The 19,786-nt window shown below is 40.0% G+C and overlaps 1 protein-coding gene across 2 annotated transcripts in view; it reads left to right on the top strand.

The window, feature by feature from the left end:
* The first annotated feature begins 2,056 nt into the window (after positions 1–2,056).
* INTS10 (integrator complex subunit 10) overlaps positions 2,057–19,786 on the top strand; it is a 32,214-nt gene continuing 14,484 nt past the window's right edge. Inside the window, exons 1-12 of one of the 2 annotated variants that reach the window (XM_049632459.1) lie at positions 2,057–2,278; positions 2,837–2,904; positions 4,123–4,226; positions 4,928–5,067; positions 7,032–7,113; positions 7,609–7,749; positions 8,177–8,348; positions 8,781–8,950; positions 9,734–9,867; positions 14,571–14,724; positions 16,532–16,614; positions 17,682–17,834. In XM_049632459.1, the coding sequence (XP_049488416.1) occupies positions 2,150–2,278; positions 2,837–2,904; positions 4,123–4,226; positions 4,928–5,067; positions 7,032–7,113; positions 7,609–7,749; positions 8,177–8,348; positions 8,781–8,950; positions 9,734–9,867; positions 14,571–14,724; positions 16,532–16,614; positions 17,682–17,834 (1,530 nt within the window). In that variant the 5' untranslated portion in view covers positions 2,057–2,149. The remainder of the gene's footprint in view (positions 2,279–2,836; positions 2,905–4,122; positions 4,227–4,927; positions 5,068–7,031; positions 7,114–7,608; positions 7,750–8,176; positions 8,349–8,780; positions 8,951–9,733; positions 9,868–14,570; positions 14,725–16,531; positions 16,615–17,681; positions 17,835–19,786) is intronic. The other variant, XM_049632458.1, reaches the window with a different exon arrangement.

The raw sequence follows: 19,786 nt of genomic DNA, 5'->3' as shown, positions 1-19,786 counted from the left end.
TTAAGTACAATTTAAGATATAAAACAGATGAACATAAAGGAAGGGAAGCAAAAATAATATAAAAATAGAGAGGGAGACAAAGAATAAGAGACTCTTAAATACAGAGAACAACCAGAGGGTTGCTGGTGGGATGCTGCATGAGGGGAAGGGCTAAAGGGGTAAGGAGCATTAAGGGGAACACTTGTTGGGATGAGCACTGGGTGTTATATGTAGAGGATGAATCACAAAAATTCTATTCCTGAAATTATCATTACACTATATGTTAACTAATTTGGATTTAATTTAAAATAAATAAATAAATAGAAAAAAACCCAAATTAGTCATTTTGCCACTCGTAAATCCTTGCATAACACTTTATGTATTAAAATCAATTAAATAATGAAAAAAATTTAAGTTAGCAACCCATTTTTATAACCTATACATTATAACGTAAAAATGACACTGAGCTATTTGTTCAATTTTGTATTTTCTTTTCTACAAAGCCAAAAACATTCTGTCACTGAGCAATTCTGGCCTACAAAGTGATGGCACAATTAGGCTCTGGTTGTCCATAATAAGGGCACATTAAATAGCACCTTTGGAACCTGAATGTTTCCTGAAGCATTCAATCAATAGATCACAGAACGACTGATGTTAATGCAGGGACTCTTAGCTAAAGACATCATTGGGGATACTAATGAAACAAAATCAAATTTTCAGAATTTTGAGAAAGGGGAAGATATTTAAAAGTGTTATTTTTAGAATGGTATCATAAGCAAAATAGCAAAATAAAAGAGCCTGGACATTAATAGATTTGAAAGCACTGGGGCTTTATACTGCTGCTTTGTGTCTGCCCTTTCTATACTTATCTCTAAAATTAGCTCATCATTAACTTTAAGATCGTTTATTCATAAATTATCACAATTAGTTGGCATATATTAAACCTTACATATAACCATGAATAGTAATGTATATACCCATGTTTATTAAAAATATAAATTTTCATGTATAGAAACACATAGTAACTTCTATTTTTAAAACAAATCAGCTTTGAACCCTTAATTTCTTGGCTTTAAATTGAATAAATTGAAGATACCAGATGTAAACAGAACTTGCTAAAACTTTCTGTATATAGAACTTGGACTGAAAACTAATGAATCCACATTTTGGTACATTCTTCCTATTAGGCAGGTAAATAGTGCTTCTCCAGCTCTGAAATGCAGCCTCCCTTCTCCAGAGCAGGGAGATTACTTCGCTTTCCTTCTCTCAAATGGAAAACAAATCTGGAATTTTGGTGAAAATGACAGTGATTGGGTGGAAAGAGATCATTAAAACGGCCTATTTTTCTGTAGGTCACATGCCCACATCATTGTAAAACTTCTGCTGGGACAAGAATCATCTTTGTACCTCCCACCGCATGCAGCAAAGCACTTTCCAAGTACTAATTACTGCAAGAGCTCAATGCTTGTTTCAGAAATCAGCAAATAAAGGCATAACGATGTAATGTGGACATACTTTGAAAAGATAAAATGCACCAGAGCGATCTCTAGGCATTACCATGCCTCTCTGACCTTGGACGCTAGTCTGGCCTCAGACTTTTTCTCGTAAACTTAAAGCCGGGCAATGAGCCAGGGGCAGGTTCCTCAACTCTGCCCTGGCCAAGGGAGCTCCCCGCGCGCTCTTTCCCGCCGCCTTCTAGGCCCCCTCTGCCTGTTCCTCTCAAACTTCTTGTATATAGAAGTTTGTCAGCCAGGTTCGGGTGCCAGACCTCGAGACACCCAGATACCGCCCACCCGCAGGTCTCCGGGAGAGGAACGGAAGAACACCGTGCCGTAACTCAGCAACTAGAGGCTCTAGCGCATGCCCCCTGTTAACAAGAGTCGCGCTAGAGCCCGCAAGCGTGGAAATCCACTTCTCCACATTTTGGAGGTGACCTGGAAAGGTCGGTACCAAAACACTGGGTCCTCAAAGAACGAAGGGGCTGGAAGGTCAATGAGAGCGGACCGGAAGAGGGTGCTCGCAAAACCCGGGAAATTATTCCGGATGCGCCAACCCCGACATGCGCAGAAGCCTCCCCTGCGACGGCGGCGGCGGCGGCGGCGGAGGCGGCGGCGTCTCCAGAGCCGGAAGGTACGGCCTGAGCGGCCGGCTGCCTGACGTCTCCTGGGTCATGTCGGCCCAGGGGGACTGCGAGTTCCTGGTGCAGCGAGCCCGGGAACTGGTGCAGCAGGACCTGTGGGCAGCCAAGGCTTGGCTGATCACAGCCCGCAGCCTCTACCCCGCCGACTTTAACATCCAGGTGAGGTCAGGCCCGTGCATGCGGCAGCATCCGTGAAGGTGTGAGTGCTTCGCCGCGCCGGGGCTGCCCTGGCCGCGAGCTGCTCCCGCCCGCCTCGGGGGCCGGACCGCCCCGCTCCCTCTCGTCCCACTTCTCTCCACCTCCCTCGCCCTGCTCTCCGACGCCCTCACACGCCTCCTCCCCTTCGAGGCCAGCACCTGGAGACACCGGGGACCCCGCTCGAGGTCGGAGTGACTGGAAGTGTGGGGGTGCTGTGCTGCTCGGTGGCCCGAACGGTGGCCTCGGCCTTGGGAGAGGCCTTTCGCTCCCTCGTTCATCATCATGGCAGCCATTTGTTTAGTGCCTGCTACTTTTGAGACGTTATTCCCCAATCTTGGGAGCCGAAGGGCCCTAGGGTCGCACTCCTAAGCGCCGTGGCCCTGCGTCACCACGTGATGCTTTACTATCAGGCCCTCCCGAGTTGGGGGTGCCCAGTGAAGGCCAACTAGCGCTGCGCGCGGTGAGCCAGGACCGGCCCCGGGCGGAGGTTGTGACCTCTGAGTCTGATCTGTGTTGCAGTATGAGATGTACACCATCGAGCGGAATGCAGAGAGGACTGCCACCGCCGGGAGACTGCTGTACGACATGTGAGTGGGGATGCTGGACTTCAAGCTTGCACTGCCCTGGATCTTTCACGGAGGTTTTGTTTGTGTGTGAAAGTGGGAGTTGGGGGAAGATCTTCAAGTTCATCTACGTCTCTGGTATCTAAAGCTTACGTAGTCGTGAGTCTAGGCCTTCAATTAACTGCTGACATGCTTTCTGCAGAGAAGTCTTCTGTTTTATTCTTGTTAAAACTTTTCTTTCCATAATTCATTTTATTTTGGAAATAATACATGCTCTTTGCAGAAGTTCAGACAATACTGAAGTATAGAGAATGACAAGTGAAAGTCCCTACAACTCAACCTAAGTTTTGGGTGTCTCTGTATACATGCATACACAGTACAGAAGACATAAAAGTATTTGTGGGGAAGGGTTACAAAAGTGAGATCATACTACTTATATCATGCTGCAGCTTGCTTTCTTCACCCACTTTAATGGAGAGATGCTTTCTCAGGATGTAGAGCTCTTTTTCATATTTGCATAAGGTTTCGTAACATTGGTGGACATTTAGATACTTTCCAATTATTTGAGATTGTATTCAGTGTCAGTAAGGAATTTTGTACCCATATTGTGGTGTTTTTCTATAGAGTAGATTCTTAAACATTGATTTTCACAGTCAAGGGTATAGTATTTTATATGTTGATACACTACCAAATCACTCTCCAAAAAATACTATTCCACTTTACATTTCTACCAACAATGTATAAGAGTGCCCATTTTCCCACACATTTGCCAACATTGTATGTATCAGTCTTTTAGATTTTAATTTTTGCCATTGTGATGGAAAGTGGTATGTTGCTTTTTTAAAAAAATTGTGTTCATTGTATTACTAATAAGACTGAGTATCTTTTTAAGTGTTCTCTTTGCATTCTTTCTGTGATTTGCCTTTGCCCACTTTTGGGTAGTTGTTTGTTTTTGGTTTTGGGGTTTTTTTTTTTAGTCCCTTTTTCTTGTTGATGTTTACAAATGCTTTATATATTATGGTCGTTTGTCTTTTCACTTACAAAAACTCTAAAGACTGTTGTGATTAACTTCATTTTCCTTAGTTTTTATTTTATATCTTTATTTTGCTTTGTTTTGTTACATCTACATATTTACTTGGAATAAAGAAAAATGTGTTTTTCTCTATATGCTAATTTTATTTTCTTTTTTGAATACTATATAGAATCTGACATTTTAATTTAATGCATTCATTTTAAAAATAGGTTTGTGAATTTCCCAGATCAGCCGGTGGTGTGGAGAGAAATCAGCATTATTACATCAGCATTAAGGAATGATTCACAGGATAAACAAACCCAATTTTTAAGAAGTAAGAATGGAGTGATAACTTATTGGGTGTATAAATTACCATTTCTGGACTACTAAGTTATATATGGTAACTCACATCTGTAGTATTGGTACCCACATGTATATTTTGCTCTTGACAACTGAAGTTTGTACAAATGGTGTCACTTGGTCTCTTGAGCATTTGCTTAGAAACCCATAAGCTTCCTTAAAGGGTGCAAATTTATCAGTTAGCCCAGGGAATTGAATATATTTTTAACAGGTTTTGCAGTGATCGGAAAGCATCTATAGATTAAACATATCTCCACAAAATGGGAGAGAAACTTTTAGCAATTTATGACCTTTCTTGTTAACCCTCACTTTGTGTTGATTGCTATAGCCAAAGATTTCAAATTCTGGATAAAATAGAAAGTAGGTAGTTAAGGTCATTTCAGCATAAACAAGTGCATCCTCTTTATCTCAGCCAACAGCAAGCACTATTGTGACCCTTCACATAAGCCATTCTTGTCTCCTGGATCCAATAAGGCCTCCAAGGGTTTTAGGGTCATTCAGCAAACATCTGTGTCCATTACCATCTAACCCAAAAGCCTTCTAGGTTGTAGGTGAAACTCAGTTATTCTAAATGTAGTATTTATTGTTCTGTACATGAAAATGCCTTACTTCCATATTAGTTTCAAGATTTTCTTTCTGAAAGAAATTTTTTAAAGTAAAATGTGTTATGTACAGGTTTGTTTGAAACTCTCCCTGGTCGAGTCCAGTGCGAAATGTTACTAAAGGTAACAGAACAATGCTTCAACACGTTGGAACGATCAGAAATGTTGCTTCTGCTTTTGAGACGCTTCCCTGAAACAGTGGTACAGCATGGGGTATGATTTGATCATTTCCTTTTTCTTAAGAGAAAATAAAATTGATCAACACATTCATCAGTTGGGTTAAAAGCAATAGTGTGTATTATTTTAGAGCAGAAATTCTGAAGAGCACTAGGTAAGATTGAATATAAGAAATTTTTGTCAGTAAAGCTAAAAGTATGTCACTGTTATCAAACTTTATAAATTTCCAGTAGAAGTTGTCCTGTCGGTGTAAGGAAACAGCCAGCTTTGACAGTGCTGTTTATTTGCAGTCTGTAAAGTACAGTAAAATTATTTTAAAAATCTTACTCCATTGTAGTCAGGAACATGTTTGAATTTAAATGAGAGCCATAGTCTGTAGTCTTAACAGGCATGTTTTTCATGTACTTTTCCCTCAATTACTTATATCTGTAATAATTATTGAATGCTATTGGCAGGCATTGGTAAGTGTTCGGTATCTCCTGTACTTCCCAGACCCTTTGAGGTAGATAGTATCCGACTGTACAGATGAAGAAACTGAATCTTAAATATGTTAGTAATTTCCATAGCCATCAAATGGAAGAGTCAGGATTCAAATCACTAACTCTTAATTCCAGCTCTGTTGCTTATTCTTTCCCACACCATTTTTCAAGCTTTGGCCCCAGTTAACCTTTTCTGTACCTCCCTATATCAGTTGCCTAGGGCTGCTATAACAAAGTACCAGAAAACTGAGTGGCTTAAGACAACAGAAATTTATTCTCTCACAGTTCTGGAAGCTGAAAGTTGAAAAAAGCAAGGTGTGGGCAGGGCCATGCTCCCTATAAAGGCTCTAGGGAAGAATGCTTCCTACTCTTCCTAGCTTCTGGTGGTCACCAGCAGTCTGTCATTTCTTGGCTTGCAGCTACATCATTTCAGTGTCTGCCTCTGTTGTCATATGGCCTCCTTCTCTGTGTGTCTTCCCTGTGTTCCTGTGTCTTCACATGACCTTGTAAAGATTGTAGTCATTGGATTTAGGGCCTGTCCTAACCTAGTATGCCTTCATCTTAACTAATTGCATCTACAAAGACCTTATTTTTTTTTTTATAGCATAAAGTATATGTAAGGTCACATGCTGAGTGGAGGTGGACATGAATTTTGGGAGGATGCTATTCAACCCAATACATTCTTTAATCATTACTCAACTTTTAACTGTTTGTATTATATTATCTTTTACATTGTTCTACCCCTACCCCAAGCATCCCCAAGTGACCCCAAGGAGATAACACAGACACCTTGATGGGTTTTGATAAGCTAACTTTCTACTATGCTAGGAAATATATAGTAGAAAGTAATGGAAAGGTGGCCTTAAATGTCAGACAGTTGTGGGACACCTGGGTGCTCATTCAGTTAGGCATCTGACTCTTAATTGTGGCTGGGGTCATGATCTCGTGGTTCTTGTGGGTTTAAGCCCTGCATCAGGCTCTGTGCTGATGATGTGGAGTCTGCTTAGCTTTCTGTCTCTTTCCCTGTCTGCGGCCCTCCCCTGCTCACACTGTTTCTTTATCTCTGTCAAAAATAAAAAAAAAAAAGTCAAACAGATGTGTCTAGCCTAGCCTAGGCTGTATGATTGCCTATTTGTGACAACTCTTGAAAGTGATAAGGTTTGCCAACATAATATATTTTGATGCAGAGAATAGTTTCTATGTTTGGTACAAAATCTATTATTCTAATCAGTTCCAACCCTTCCTTTAAGTTTCTGTAGACATTTAATTTTCATTTTAATTTTACTAGTTCAGAGGAGCATAACCAAGACAGAGTAGTTGTTGATCAGGTGAATTTAGGGTTTCCTTCTGGGCTGTGTTGCTGATGTATCCTTTTGTTTTCTAGTCTTTAAAATGAGAATATTTGTTTCCTGGGGAAGTTTGCATATACAGACTGTGGTAAATTTTAAAAGCCATTTCTTTATGTAATTCTGACATCTTAAACTGTAACGCATTTAAATGACTAATTGTATTTTGAAACAGGTTGGCCTTGGGGAAGCACTATTAGAGGCTGAAACTATTGAAGAACAAGAATCTCCTGTTAACTGCTTTAGAAAATTATTTGGTAAGAAAAATTGTATTTTGTACTAATTCTTTGCAGTGAGTAGAATATGCTGGAGTATCATTTTAGGGATAAGGTCATTTCTGGAAAGCAAAAGAACTTTTCATATTATGAAATTTAAATCCTGGTTTATTTTTTTAGTCCAGAAAGCATTTTAAACAACTTCTAAATTTTTATTGTCATATTTGATACCTCCAAAAGAATATGTACAACCATATATTCAAGTATGAAGCATAATAATAAACATCTGAATTGTCACTAGTTCAAGAACTAGACCAGTACCCATAATGTAGAATCTGCCTGTGTGTTTCCTTGCTAGCTCCAGCCACTAGTGCCCTGTGCACTGTAAATTTTAAATAAATGTGCCATAAGGGGGTTGTTCCCCTATATATTTTAGGTAATTACATTAAGTGAAGTCTAAAACAAATTCTGTTTTTCTCACAATTGTAGGGTAGACAGACAACTTCATCGTTTTTTCTTATTTTTCTCCTTCAACAGTTTGTGATGTTCTTCCACTAATAATTAACAACCATGATGTTCGATTGCCTGCCAATTTATTATATAAGTACTTGAACAAAGCAGCTGAATTTTATATCAATTACGTCACTAGGTCTACTCAAATAGAGAGTCAGCACCAAGGTAAGTGAAAATATCCTGCAGTTTTATTTATACAGACTTTAGTAAATTGCAAACTCAGAAATCCCTCATCATTCTGATTATTCTCTGGATACACACCAGTTTGATAGTGTTTCTAAAAGATGGTTCCTGGAAAAAAAATACTACAGGTAAGAGATAAAACTTTTCTGGAACCAGTTTTACCATTTGACTGAAACAGTCAACTTGCTGAACTATGATGTGAGTGCACCAAGCTTCATACGTGTACCACAGCTCAAAAGTCATTTTCTGCTATACCCGTGGCCAGTTGTGGGTCTTTAAACAAAGCACATAATGTGTTTGTATTCTGTGCTCTTGTCCTTTGAATGGGGATTCTTTTTCTTTCTCTGTCAGGTATCACATACATAGTAAGTAGTACAATTAATTGTAGACTACTCTTCTCATTTCTCAGGTGCCCAAGAATCATCTGATTTAATGTCACCTAGCAAACGGAGCTCTCAGAAGTACATAATAGAAGGGCTGACTGAAAAATCATCACAGATTGTGGACCCTTGGGAGAGGTTGTTTAAGATTTTAAATGTTGTTGGAATGAGATGTGAATGGCAGATGGATAAAGGAAGACGGTAAAACATTATTCATTTCTAGAATTGCTTAGCAAGTCTTCTGATACCATGTTCTCAAGATCTTTAAAAACAAAATCACATTCTTAAAAAGCGTATAATGCATAGGTATACTTTTGTTTGGGCAAATTCTGTAACCATGGTATTTATGCAAAAGAGGGTGGTTTTTCACTTTATTAAAAGATTCGCAATGAAAGTGTGAACTCTTAAGAAGATGTTGAGGTTGAAGCATTCCTTCGCATTCAGAGGAAACAATAGCTATTTTGTTGTGTCTGTGTCCTGAAATAGTGATCTGATTATTGCTCTAATTCAGAAGGGGAATTTCAAATGCCTGCTGCTACATTTGGCAAATGTAATGCTTCTGTTAGGGCTTTTCTCTAGACCTTTTGCTGTCAAGCCCAGAGTAATTAATTTTTGTCATCCTTCATCTTTCAGAAGCTATGGTGATATTTTGCATAGAATGAAGGATCTCTGCAGATACATGACCAACTTTGATAATGAAGCTCATGCAAAATATAAAAACCAAGTGGTTTATTCCACTATGTTGGTCTTCTTTAAGAATGCATTCCAGTATGTCAACAGCATACAACCATCTCTGTTCCAAGGTTGGTTTAAGAATTTTAGAGTCTCCCAAAATACTCACTTTGGCTAGGATGATGAAAGATGAAAATGGTAACCTTAACATTGTTCTTAGATGCAAATAACTGCGGGGTAACACCAGGGCTTTCTTTTAGTTGTTGGTAGTTTTTATGTAAGTATGTTTTCATTTACAGTTTCTATATTAAAGGATATAGTGGTACCGTGAAACTAAATACAGATATTCAGTGCCTCTGTTTTTAAAAAGCAGCAGATGTAGCAAAGTGTTAAAGTAGATTTCACAAAGACTTTGCAGTAGACAGAGATTTTTTAAGTAATATATTTGCATATAAATTCATATAAAACATGAAAAATAGAAAAATAAGAGCATGAAATCACCTACCCATCCAATATAACTACTCTCATTTTTGTGTATTGCCTTATAGCCTTTCATATATTTAGATATTGTTTGGAATTTGTAGCTATAATGTATTGTACATATAATACACTCTTAGTGTTTTTTGCTAATTTTATGATTCATGATAGCTATAAAAAATTTCTAGATAAGTAAGAACAAATAACAAAGAAGGAACTTTGATTTATAATCTGTCATTGAGAGAGAACCTTTATTAACTATTTGGTGTATATCTGTATAGTCTTTTTTCTTATTCTTGCACACTTGTTTGTCTACCTGAGATCACACTGAACATACTTTTTAATGACCTGTATTTACAGCTGAGTAAACTTCTACCTGATATTGTTTTCTTTTCCTTGCCGCATTTTTAAATGTTGGTGTTTCCCCCCACCCATAGGTCCTAATGCCCCAAGCCAAGTTCCACTGGTTCTTCTTGAGGATGTATCAAATGTGTATGGTGATGTAGAAATTGATCGTAACAAACATATACATAAAAAGAGGAAGCTAGCTGAGGGAAGAGAAAAAACCATGGTAATCCTTTCAGATATGATTATTAACAGATTATATGTTTATGGTTTGCTGGAAATGAGTCTTTGTAAAATATAGCTTTGGAGCTGAATTGATAAAGTTGTTGGGGCTTTTCGTCATAATTACCGTATAAATCAGCGGTTCTCAACTAAAGTGATTTTGCCGCCCTCCCCCTCCCCCCCGGACATATGGCAGTGTCTGGGGACATTTTTTTATTTCCACAGCTTGGTGTGGAGGAATTGCTATTAATATCTACCATGTAGAGGCCAGAGATGCCGCTAACCATGCCAGAGTGACCAGGACAGGCCCACGACAAAGAGTTGTCCAGCCCAAAAGGCAAATGTTGAGAAACCCTGGTATAAGTTAATTCTACCTCTTTTGACAGCATGACATCAAATGTAAAAAGCAAAGGCAAATGAACTGCATTGAACGTCTAGACAGAGTGCTATGCTGAGTCCTGGCCTCAGAATGGAAAGTGCTGAGGTGTTCCAGCTAGGAAGTAATTACAACCCAAGGGGACATGTCAGAAAGGTTTCATGAAGGAGGTCAGCATTTGAAATCAGCCTTGAAGGATGTATAGCATTTTGTCATTTGCAATTGGGGGGTGAAATTTGTGAAGAATAGACAGTTTGCACAAGATGTAAGAGGCCAGAGAATGTGAAGAACCACTGGTCTTCTGATTAGGCCAGGCAGCAGGCCTGGACGGGACAGTGATTTCTAAATTTAATTTTAATGCAGAGGAATCCTTTCAAGAAAAGCTTTAGTGGAGGCCCAGTGGAGATGCTTTAGGTCAGGAGTCAGCAAACTTTCTCTGTAAAGGGCCAGGTAATAAGTAGGTTAGGCTTTAGAGGCTCAGCGGTCTCTGCTGCAGCTAGCTACTCAGCTCTGCTGTTACAATACAAAAAAACAGCGATAGACAATAGTAAACAAATGAAGTGGCCGTGTTCTAATAAAACTTTATTTACTAAAGGAGCATTTGACCTGCAGGTCACAGTTTGCTAATCCCTGCTCCAGGTGAATACCTCAGGGGAGCCCAGAGTTTCACCTACTTCCTGTCCCCTCTCCTCCTTTCAGTCCCCTCATTACTTCTTCAGCCCCTAAGTAACATTTACTAGACCGGGGCATGAGGAGATAATGTGCCTTAAGATCAGTTTAATCTGGGTGCCTGGGTGGCTCAGTTAGTTGAGCGTCTGACTTCAGTTTAGGTCACAATTTCACAGTTTGTGAGTTTGAGCCCCATGTTGGGCTCTGCGCTGACAGAGCCTAGAGCTTGCTTTGGATTCTGTGTCTCCCTTTCTCTCCACCCCTTCTCTGCTCACACTCTGACACTCTCTCTCTCAAGAAATTTTTTTTTAATTTTTAAAAAAATGTCTGTTTAATCTGATGTTTTTATAGATTGTATGAGATAGAATGGAGCAGGGAAGACCAAGCCTTCTGAAGGTTTTTAAGGTTATTAAACCTTATGATAAATTCATTTGTTTCCTCCCACAGAAAAATGCACACATTTACTGTTCTACAAATAATTTCAGAGGTTGAGAGATTTCAGGGTTGAAATCCAACCCTGAACCCCATTTTGAGAACTCTGTGCCAATCAGACTTTCCTGGATGCCCTCTGAGTCATGCTTTAAAAAGATTCCTAAGGCTGCTAGGTACCTACTCTTTCCTTCTTTGCTGACATTCCCAGGAGGGATAACTTGTTCACTCTCCCTTTTGGTTTCCATGAGTGCGTGGTTTATCTGGGTGTGTCACGTTAAGACCACAGATACCTGCCATGTAATAATAGGTTGTAATAATACTGGTTTTAGCTAAAAGCAATGACATGTCCCATATAAATCAGTATAAATAACATGGCTCTCAGTCTGTTTCTCCATCTCCACCACTTCCTCCCTGTCCAAGGCATCCCAGTCTTTCGTATATCATCGGGATCATCCTCTTCCTGCTTGCCCTCTTGCTCCCTGCCATCTCTCTTCTCTACCCAGCAGGCTTAGTGACGTTTTAAAGACATGAAGCAGACATCACTCCTTTTCTTTACCACCTCTAGTGGCTTCCCATCATGCTCAGAATAAAAGCCAAACTCTTCACTTTGGCTTTAAGGCAGTTACTGATCAGGCCTTTGCATCCTCCAGTGCTCTGAGCCCCTTCCTACCCCTGGACCTCTGCCCCTGGGCTGTGCTCTAGGGTTGGAGTACTTCTCTCTGGCAGGCTGTGTGCTAGTCTCTTAGCTGTAAGCCCAGACTTTTGTCCCTCTGCAGCCTCCTTAAACCCTCTGGCCCTCTGGTTCCTCCTGTTCTTCACCTGTCATGTGTCACCTGGCAGGCCCTGCTCTCATACTCTGGCTCTCCAGCCAATCTGTGTTTCCATCTATTTTTGTTTTTACTCTCCTAACTGATTTCTTCCTGGTTTTCATTCTGTGCCACAGTCTGCACCCCCCCAACCCCCCTCCTTCCCTGCCAGGTCTGTGTGTGCCATCACAGCAGAGGACATATCTGATGGCCCAAAGTTCAGCTTATCAGCTCATCTTGTAGTGTTTTGTTTCTTTTAATAACTGTCAAAAAATTGGGAGATTTCTCACAACAGTATCTGATACACTGGCCCCCTAACGCTGGCACATATTTGGAGCAGGGCAGAGGCTGCCCACCTGAGATGGGTGTGCATTCTCCACCCAGCTGAATTCCTTGGCTCACGTGACATGTCAGGTGGCTGGAGCTGGGGGCTGTCCTCTCCCACGGGCAATAAGTTCTCCACCCGCACACATTTGTGTGTGTTCCCTGTAGTCAGGATTCTTGCTTACAGCATTCCCTCGGAACTTCAGAGGCTACTTTTGCATTTCGAAAGTAATTTCTCTAAATTCTAGAAACTGTTTAGAACTCCATACTATTCCCACCACATCTGAGGTCCCTTCCATAAACTCCCAATCTCATTTTGAGGCAGGAATGTTTTCTCTAAGTTGCAACACCAGTGGCTACCCCATTCATATCAGTGTATCTTATTAGATTGGCAACATGTGGCAAGGAGCTGGACCCTGAAAAAATAAGATGCCTAGCAGGTTTTGATTGTGAAAGGGATGGGGTATGTGTCATTACTGAGGGAGGATAAGAATGTGGCAGCTAAATAGAGTGGGTAGGGAGGGTCCCCAAGCATCAGGAGTAGCAGGAGGATACTAAGTCTGAGGGGGAGAAAGGTGGGAGGGAAGGACTTGTTTTTTCTGAGATTAGCTTGAGGAATTGAGTTTTTAGCTAAAATATTTGTACATATTTTTAAATGATCTTAGTGATGTAAAAATTTGCAGGGAGAATTTAATTTGGGTCATTAAGTTGGCAAAATAACCTAGATAGAATAAGAGTCAAGAAATTCTCAGCAAAATAAAATTAAATGGAGCTGTTTTACCTTTACTATTTTTTGGCAAAATGTCTAACCATGCTCACTGGCACTTACAACACTTACAACACTTACAACAAGCAATTCTCTGAGACCTCTCTTTTCTTTGGCTAAATATTTCTTGGGATGAAGAACAAGAAACGTAGAACTCTTTTGTAAAATACAGAAGGCATTAATAGATAAGTATTATTGTTAAGCATAAGTAATTCCTGGCTGACACCTTGCATTGGGGGAGCAGAGCCAAAGAGAGGGGTGGCCACAGGAGAAGATATATCTAGGGAACAAAAAAATAAGTAACTCATTTCTCTCAATTCTTAGGGCATTTGGGCTTTAATTTTATTCCACGACATGACAAACTTATTTGGAAGCAAATTGAATGATGTCACATATTGGGGGGGAAAGTAAACTATAAAACAGATGCTACTTAAGCTTTATCTCTGAATATAAAAATCTGATTTGGGGCTTTTATAACACTGATAATGTTTTTAAACTATTGGAGCTTTACTTGAAAGCAACATAAGCTTAGAATTTATCATGAGAAAAACATAAGCTTAGGGGCACCTGAGTGGCTCAGTCGGTTGGGTGTCTGACTTCAGCTCAGGTCATGATCTCACAGTTCGTGGGTTCAAGCCCGGCATCGGGCTCTGTGCTGACAGCTCAGCGCCTGGGGCCTGCTTTGGATTCTGTGTCTCATTCTCTCTCTGTCCCTCCCCCACTTGCGCTCTGTCTCTGTCTCTCAAAAATAAATAAAAATGTAAAAAAAAAATTTTAAAAAAATAAGCTTAATTTTTAAGGTAAAAATTGAATGTGTAAGAGTGAAAAGATGGAAAATTTACATTAATTTTTAAAGCTAAATTGTTAAATTCAAAAATTATACTCAGGATAGTATCCTTTGATAAAGTCCATATGGTAATCAGAATTGGTGGCAACAAATATAATAACACACCAGTGCAGCTGACCCTTGAACAAGGGGGTTAGGGGCGCCAGCCCTATGCGCCCTACACAGTCACAGATCTGTGTATAACTTTTGACTCCCCCCAAAACTTAACTACTAACAGCCTACTATTGACCAGAAGCCTTACCAACAACATAAGTAGTTGGTTATTCTGTATTTGTTATGTGTTATGTATTATATACTGTATTCTTACAATAAAGTAAGCTGGAGAAAAAAATGTTATTAAGGAAATCATGAGGAGAAAAAACATTTACACTGCTGTACTGTAAAAAAATCTGTGTATAAATGGATCTGTGTCATTCAAACCCATGCTGTTGAAGGGTCACGCATACATAACTATAAGTTAGTCCTATTCTTCACCTTCTCTAAACAGAGTTCGGATGATGAAGACTGTTCGGCAAAAGGAAGGAATCGTCACATTGTAGTCAATAAAGCAGAGCTTGCTAACTCCATTGAAGTGCTAGAAAGCTTTAAGCTGGCCAGGGAGAGCTGGGAGTTGCTCTACTCCCTAGAATTCCTTGACAAGGGTAAGAACATGCTGTTGTATTGGTGCTGTTTAATTTTTATATAAGGTTAGTGTGCTAATAAAAACACTATTCTGCTTGAAATAAGACATGGCTAACTAAATTGATTACAGTAGTTGACATGTTTTATAGGATTCTTTTTGAGTAGGACACCTAATCAGTTATTGATCAAATAACCATTTACCTCTTAGCTTTTACTATGAGTGGTTTTTTTTTTTAAAGTTTACTTATTTTGAGAGAGAAAGAGAGCCTGTGAACACGCAGGGGAGGGGCACAGAGAGAGAGAGAGGAATCCCAAGCAGGTTCCATGCAGTTAGGGTAGAGCCCTGTGAGGGGCTCGAACTCCGGAACCGTGAGATCATGACCTGAACGAAAATCAAGAGCCGGAGGCTTAACTGACTGAGCCACCCAGGTGCCCCTACTCTGAGTATAATTATAATTAGGGTTGGGGTGGAGTGTCAGGGAGAGCTTTAGGTCTTTTAACATTTGTATTGCTGGCCTCTTTTTCTTGCTGGGTTTGTTTGTTTTGTGCTTTTGGTTCTTCTGACCTACTGCCTTGTATCTTCCTTATGTAGTGTAGCCAAGCATACAAAAGGTAATGCTATTTTTATCTGCATTAACTCTATTACCTGAAAAACTCACACTACAGAAAGCTTGTTTTCCTTTGAGAATAGACCTAAAACTAGGGGAAGTTTTACAGTGATTAAGTATTTCAGGAGCAGTTGGATGGCTCTCAGTCAGTTAAGCCCTGGACTCTTTGATTTATTCCCAGGTCATGATCTCATGGTTCCTGAGTTCAAGCCCCAAACTGGGCTCTGCACTGACAGCGTGGAGTCTGCTTGGAATTCTCTCACTGTCTCCCTGTCCCTCCCCAATATGTGCATGTGCTCTTTTTCTCTGTGTCAAACAAATAGACATGTTTTTTAAAAAGTATTTCAACATTACTTAGAAATCAGTAGCACTTTGCTAACCAATGTATTTTTACTGTAATTTGGAACCAAGGCTCTTTACTTTCCTTCTGGCCAGTGGACCTTCATCCCTTGGCCCACTTGCATCACATACCTGTACAGAACCCATGATCAGATGTGTCATGTCATTTTCATTTTTTCTGAGTAAATATAGCATCACTTGGTTTCTTCGGTTGCCTCTAGAATTATAAACATGTATGTGACCTTGACCTTTGGAGGGGATTTTTCTTTATTTGTAAATTGACTTTTTAAAAAATGAGTAGAACTCTTAGTGTTATATCTTTGTTATCCAGTTAACTGGGTGAAAATAAAACAATACCTTTTTCTGAGGTGAGCAAAGTCATTTACAAGATAAATGAGATAATATGTGAACTGTATTTTGAACAGCTCTTGGGACATTGTATGTGCTTAATAATTGTTGGTGCCTAGTGAAAATACTGCTTGTGTATTATATTCTAACTTCACTGTCTAATTGAAATTATAGACCATTGTTTTTTTGTTTGTTTATTTTTGAGAGAGAGATAGACAGAACGTGATTGGGGGAGGGACAAAGAGAGAGTGGGACACAGAATCTGAAGCAGGCTCCAGGCTCTGAGCTGTCAGCACAGAGCCCGAGGAGCAGCTTGAACTCACCAGCTGTAAGATCATGACTTGAGGGGAAGTCAGAAGCTCAACTGACTGAGCCACTCAGGCACCCGAAATTCTAGACCATTGTTTTAGAAATCGAAGTCTATAGTTGCTGTCCATTTTTTGGTAGTTTTTCTCTGTTGTTTTGCTGGGTTTGTTTTGTTTTCTGCTTCTCTGTTAACATGTTTTTGGTAAATTTGCTTCTGAATTCTCAGAATTTACAAGAATTTGTTTGGCATGGAAGACAGATACTTGGCTTTGGTTAAGAATCTTCCTCACTGATATGATCATCTATCAGGTAATGTGATGTATGATTTAAGTTCCTGTGTTTGTGTAGAATGACTATTACTGTGAACCGACTGTAGCATGCGAGGTGTGCGTGTTTCTTCTGTAGACTAGTCATGCTCTGAAGACATGTTGTGTCTTTCATTTCAAAATAACCCCAAAATGACAAGGCTGCATCTTCTGTGTTACTTTTGTGATGTCCAGCCACACCCCTCTGTAAAAGTAAGATTTTTACTTTTCAATAAAAAATGAATACTTCCCACCCCTCCTTGTCTGCACTGTGATGGAGGCCTTCTGCCTGGCTCTCCTTATGCCTGGAAGGGAGAGAGCAAATTCCCTATGGGGGTACAGAGCTCCCAGCCTCCATTGTTGAAATGGACAGGGTGCTGCTTCCATCCTACGTAAAGGAGAGATGGTATTAGTAGTAAAATATTTATAAGAAATGGTATATCCAAAATGTACGTTATCCAAAAGTTGGTGTTATTTTATTTAGTATTAAGAATTAAGACCAAGGGTGCCTGGCTGACCCAGTCAGTAGAGCATGTGATTCTGGATCTTGGAGTCATGAGTTCAATCCCCACTTTGAGTGTAGAGGGTACTAAAAAATCATTAAATAAACTGAAAGCAGTGGGCGGTGGGGAGGCACCTGGGTGGCTCGGTCGGTTAAGGGTCCGACTTTGGCTCGGGTCATGATCTCATGGTTTGTGAGTTCAAGCCCCGCGTCGGGCTCTGTGCTGGCAGCTCGGAACCTGGAGTCTGCTTCAGATTCTGTGTCTCCCTCTCTCTGCCCCTCCCCTGCTCATGCACTATCTCGCTCTCTCAAAATAAATAAACATAAAAAAAAAAAAAAAGGAATTAAGACCAGAGAGAAAACTCTTTGTATGTGTAAAGTACCTCCATTGAGAACCCCCCATCTTTCTTTAAGTAAGTTGGTTTGATTATTGCTAAGTCTCCTCTTTCCTCCTCTGATGATCAAGCAGAGCTACCTTATTTGGAGTTGCTTGCTGCTTGCTTAATTAACTCTGGAGATTTATTTAAATGACAGTGTTTTTCATCTCCTCGCTGTTATGTCTTTTTTAGGGTCAATATAAAAAAGCAATAGCCAGCCTGCATCATTTAGCAGCTCTCCAGGGATCACTTCCTCAGCCACAGATCACGGGACAGGGGACCCTGGAGCATCAGCGAGCACTCATCCAGCTAGCGACTTGCCACTTCGCTCTAGGAGAGTACAGAGTGAGTAGTGTGTGCCTTGCACGGGGACCCTCATTCACTAAGCTTCCCTGGGGCTTCCTCTTTTTCCTATAGTGGGCTTTTAATACAACGCATGTTTATTTGAAAAAGGGTCTTTCTGCCTAGATTTTAATCAACTAATCTGCTGATGAAAATCTTGATGATTTTTTTACTCCGTTTTCTGTTTACTTACAGCTTTCCTGAAATAGACTTCAGTACTTTTCAGATTCCATTTTATTGGAGGATGATTTTTTTTTTCTTTACTTTCTTATCTGGATTCCCTTTAGAGCAGAATCAGTCCTATTGTACTTGGACAGAAGAGGCATATACTAAGTGGGAAAGGGAGGATTTCCATAGCTTATCTGAGCCTCAGATTTGCTTTTTACATGATGATTATACCTCATGGGGTATTCCAGGTCTGTTTCCTTTATGATTGTGAGCCCCTGCTACCACAGGGTGGGGACCCTGTTCTTTACATTTAAGTCCCTCATAACACCTGCCACAGTGGTTTGCACAGCTTTGATACTTAATAAATGTTTGAATTGAGTGATAAGCACATTCTTTATATAAACATGGGTACTGTATAAATTCAGGACCACAACTTAACACACAAACTCTGATTTCTTCTCATCTCTCTATATGTTAAGTTGATTACTTTGTGATTAGTAACCCCAAATTAGGTTTTTAAACTTAAACTTTGAAACACAATTTATAATTCATCATGTAGGAAGAAACAATTAGTATGTAAAGTATGTGCATTGAAAATTGAAAATACTTTTCTGCCATCATTTATGTAATTATTAGGTACCTAATTGTAAGTTTTAGTAAATTCCTTCTAAGAATTTAAAATAAAACATATTATTTACTCACATAGATATTCATATATCATACAGAATTAGACAGTTACACAAGGCACTGCTGTTCAGCATTGTATTAGGGAATATAAAACGGGTAGATTTAAGTAAGGTAGGCAAATTCATTGTCTTTGAGGACTTCCATTAAAGCTGATCGCAGTTAGGCCTACCTCTTTGGTTTATAACTTATTCCTGATCCCAGCTGCCTTCAGCTGTCTGTCTTCAGCTCAGACCCATCACATCCAGATGTGAGTTTCCCTCGTTCTCTGGCCCGTAGATGCGAAACTCTCAAATCAAATGGTTGCCTCTCACTCTAGCTAATCTTTTTGATTCTTCCAGTATGAAGCTAATGTCTTTGGTGTAGTGCCTTTTATTTCCTTTGCTACCATCCTAAGCAATGGCTCTGAACTGAGTTTTTTGCCTGTAATTTTTTTTTATCTCTAAGTTACGGTCGTTGCTTCCTATTGCTGTCATCATTCCACTTACTTGAAATATTGACTTCCAAAGTGCCCAGAGTTGAGCCACGTGCTGGGGTGGAAAATATAAGCAGAGTGTGGGGAATGTGGGATCCCTGCATTCAGGACATATAATTTGAGTTACAGAGAAAAGTGCAAGTATTTATATAAGACAGTTAAAAGTCAGATATTAAGTGGTGTGCCCCTGACATATGCACAGTAGGCATTCAGGGAAGGGAGTTTTCACCAGGGTCCATGTAGTCAAGGAGGGATTTACAAAAAAGATTGGCTGGAGGTGGGCATTGAAGGATGGTAGCATATGTCTCTGGAGTACACATCCTGGCCTTCCCACTTGCCAGCTCTGTAACCTGGGCCAAGTTACCTCACCAAGCTTTCTAATTCCAGTGTTCAAGTTTTTAACTACCGAGCTGTTGAGCTCTTAAAGCTAGAGCTTCACACCCTTGTGGCCATGGGTGAGTTCTGGATGTGCCAAGATACTGACCCTTTTAGTTAGTGGCTTAAGGCAGCTGGAGCCTCCAGGTTAGTACTGCCAGCTCTGAGCAGCCTTACAGATATTTTCTGAATGTGCCAAGACATGAAAAAGGTTAAGAGGCATGGGTTTAACACTGCACTTCCTCATCTGTAG

Source organism: Panthera uncia, chromosome B1 (assembly GCF_023721935.1).
Source record: "Panthera uncia isolate 11264 chromosome B1, Puncia_PCG_1.0, whole genome shotgun sequence".
Taxonomy (NCBI): Eukaryota; Metazoa; Chordata; class Mammalia; order Carnivora; family Felidae; genus Panthera; species Panthera uncia.
Note: the sequence above shows the minus strand (reverse complement) of the source record. Positions and strands in the feature narration are given on the sequence as shown.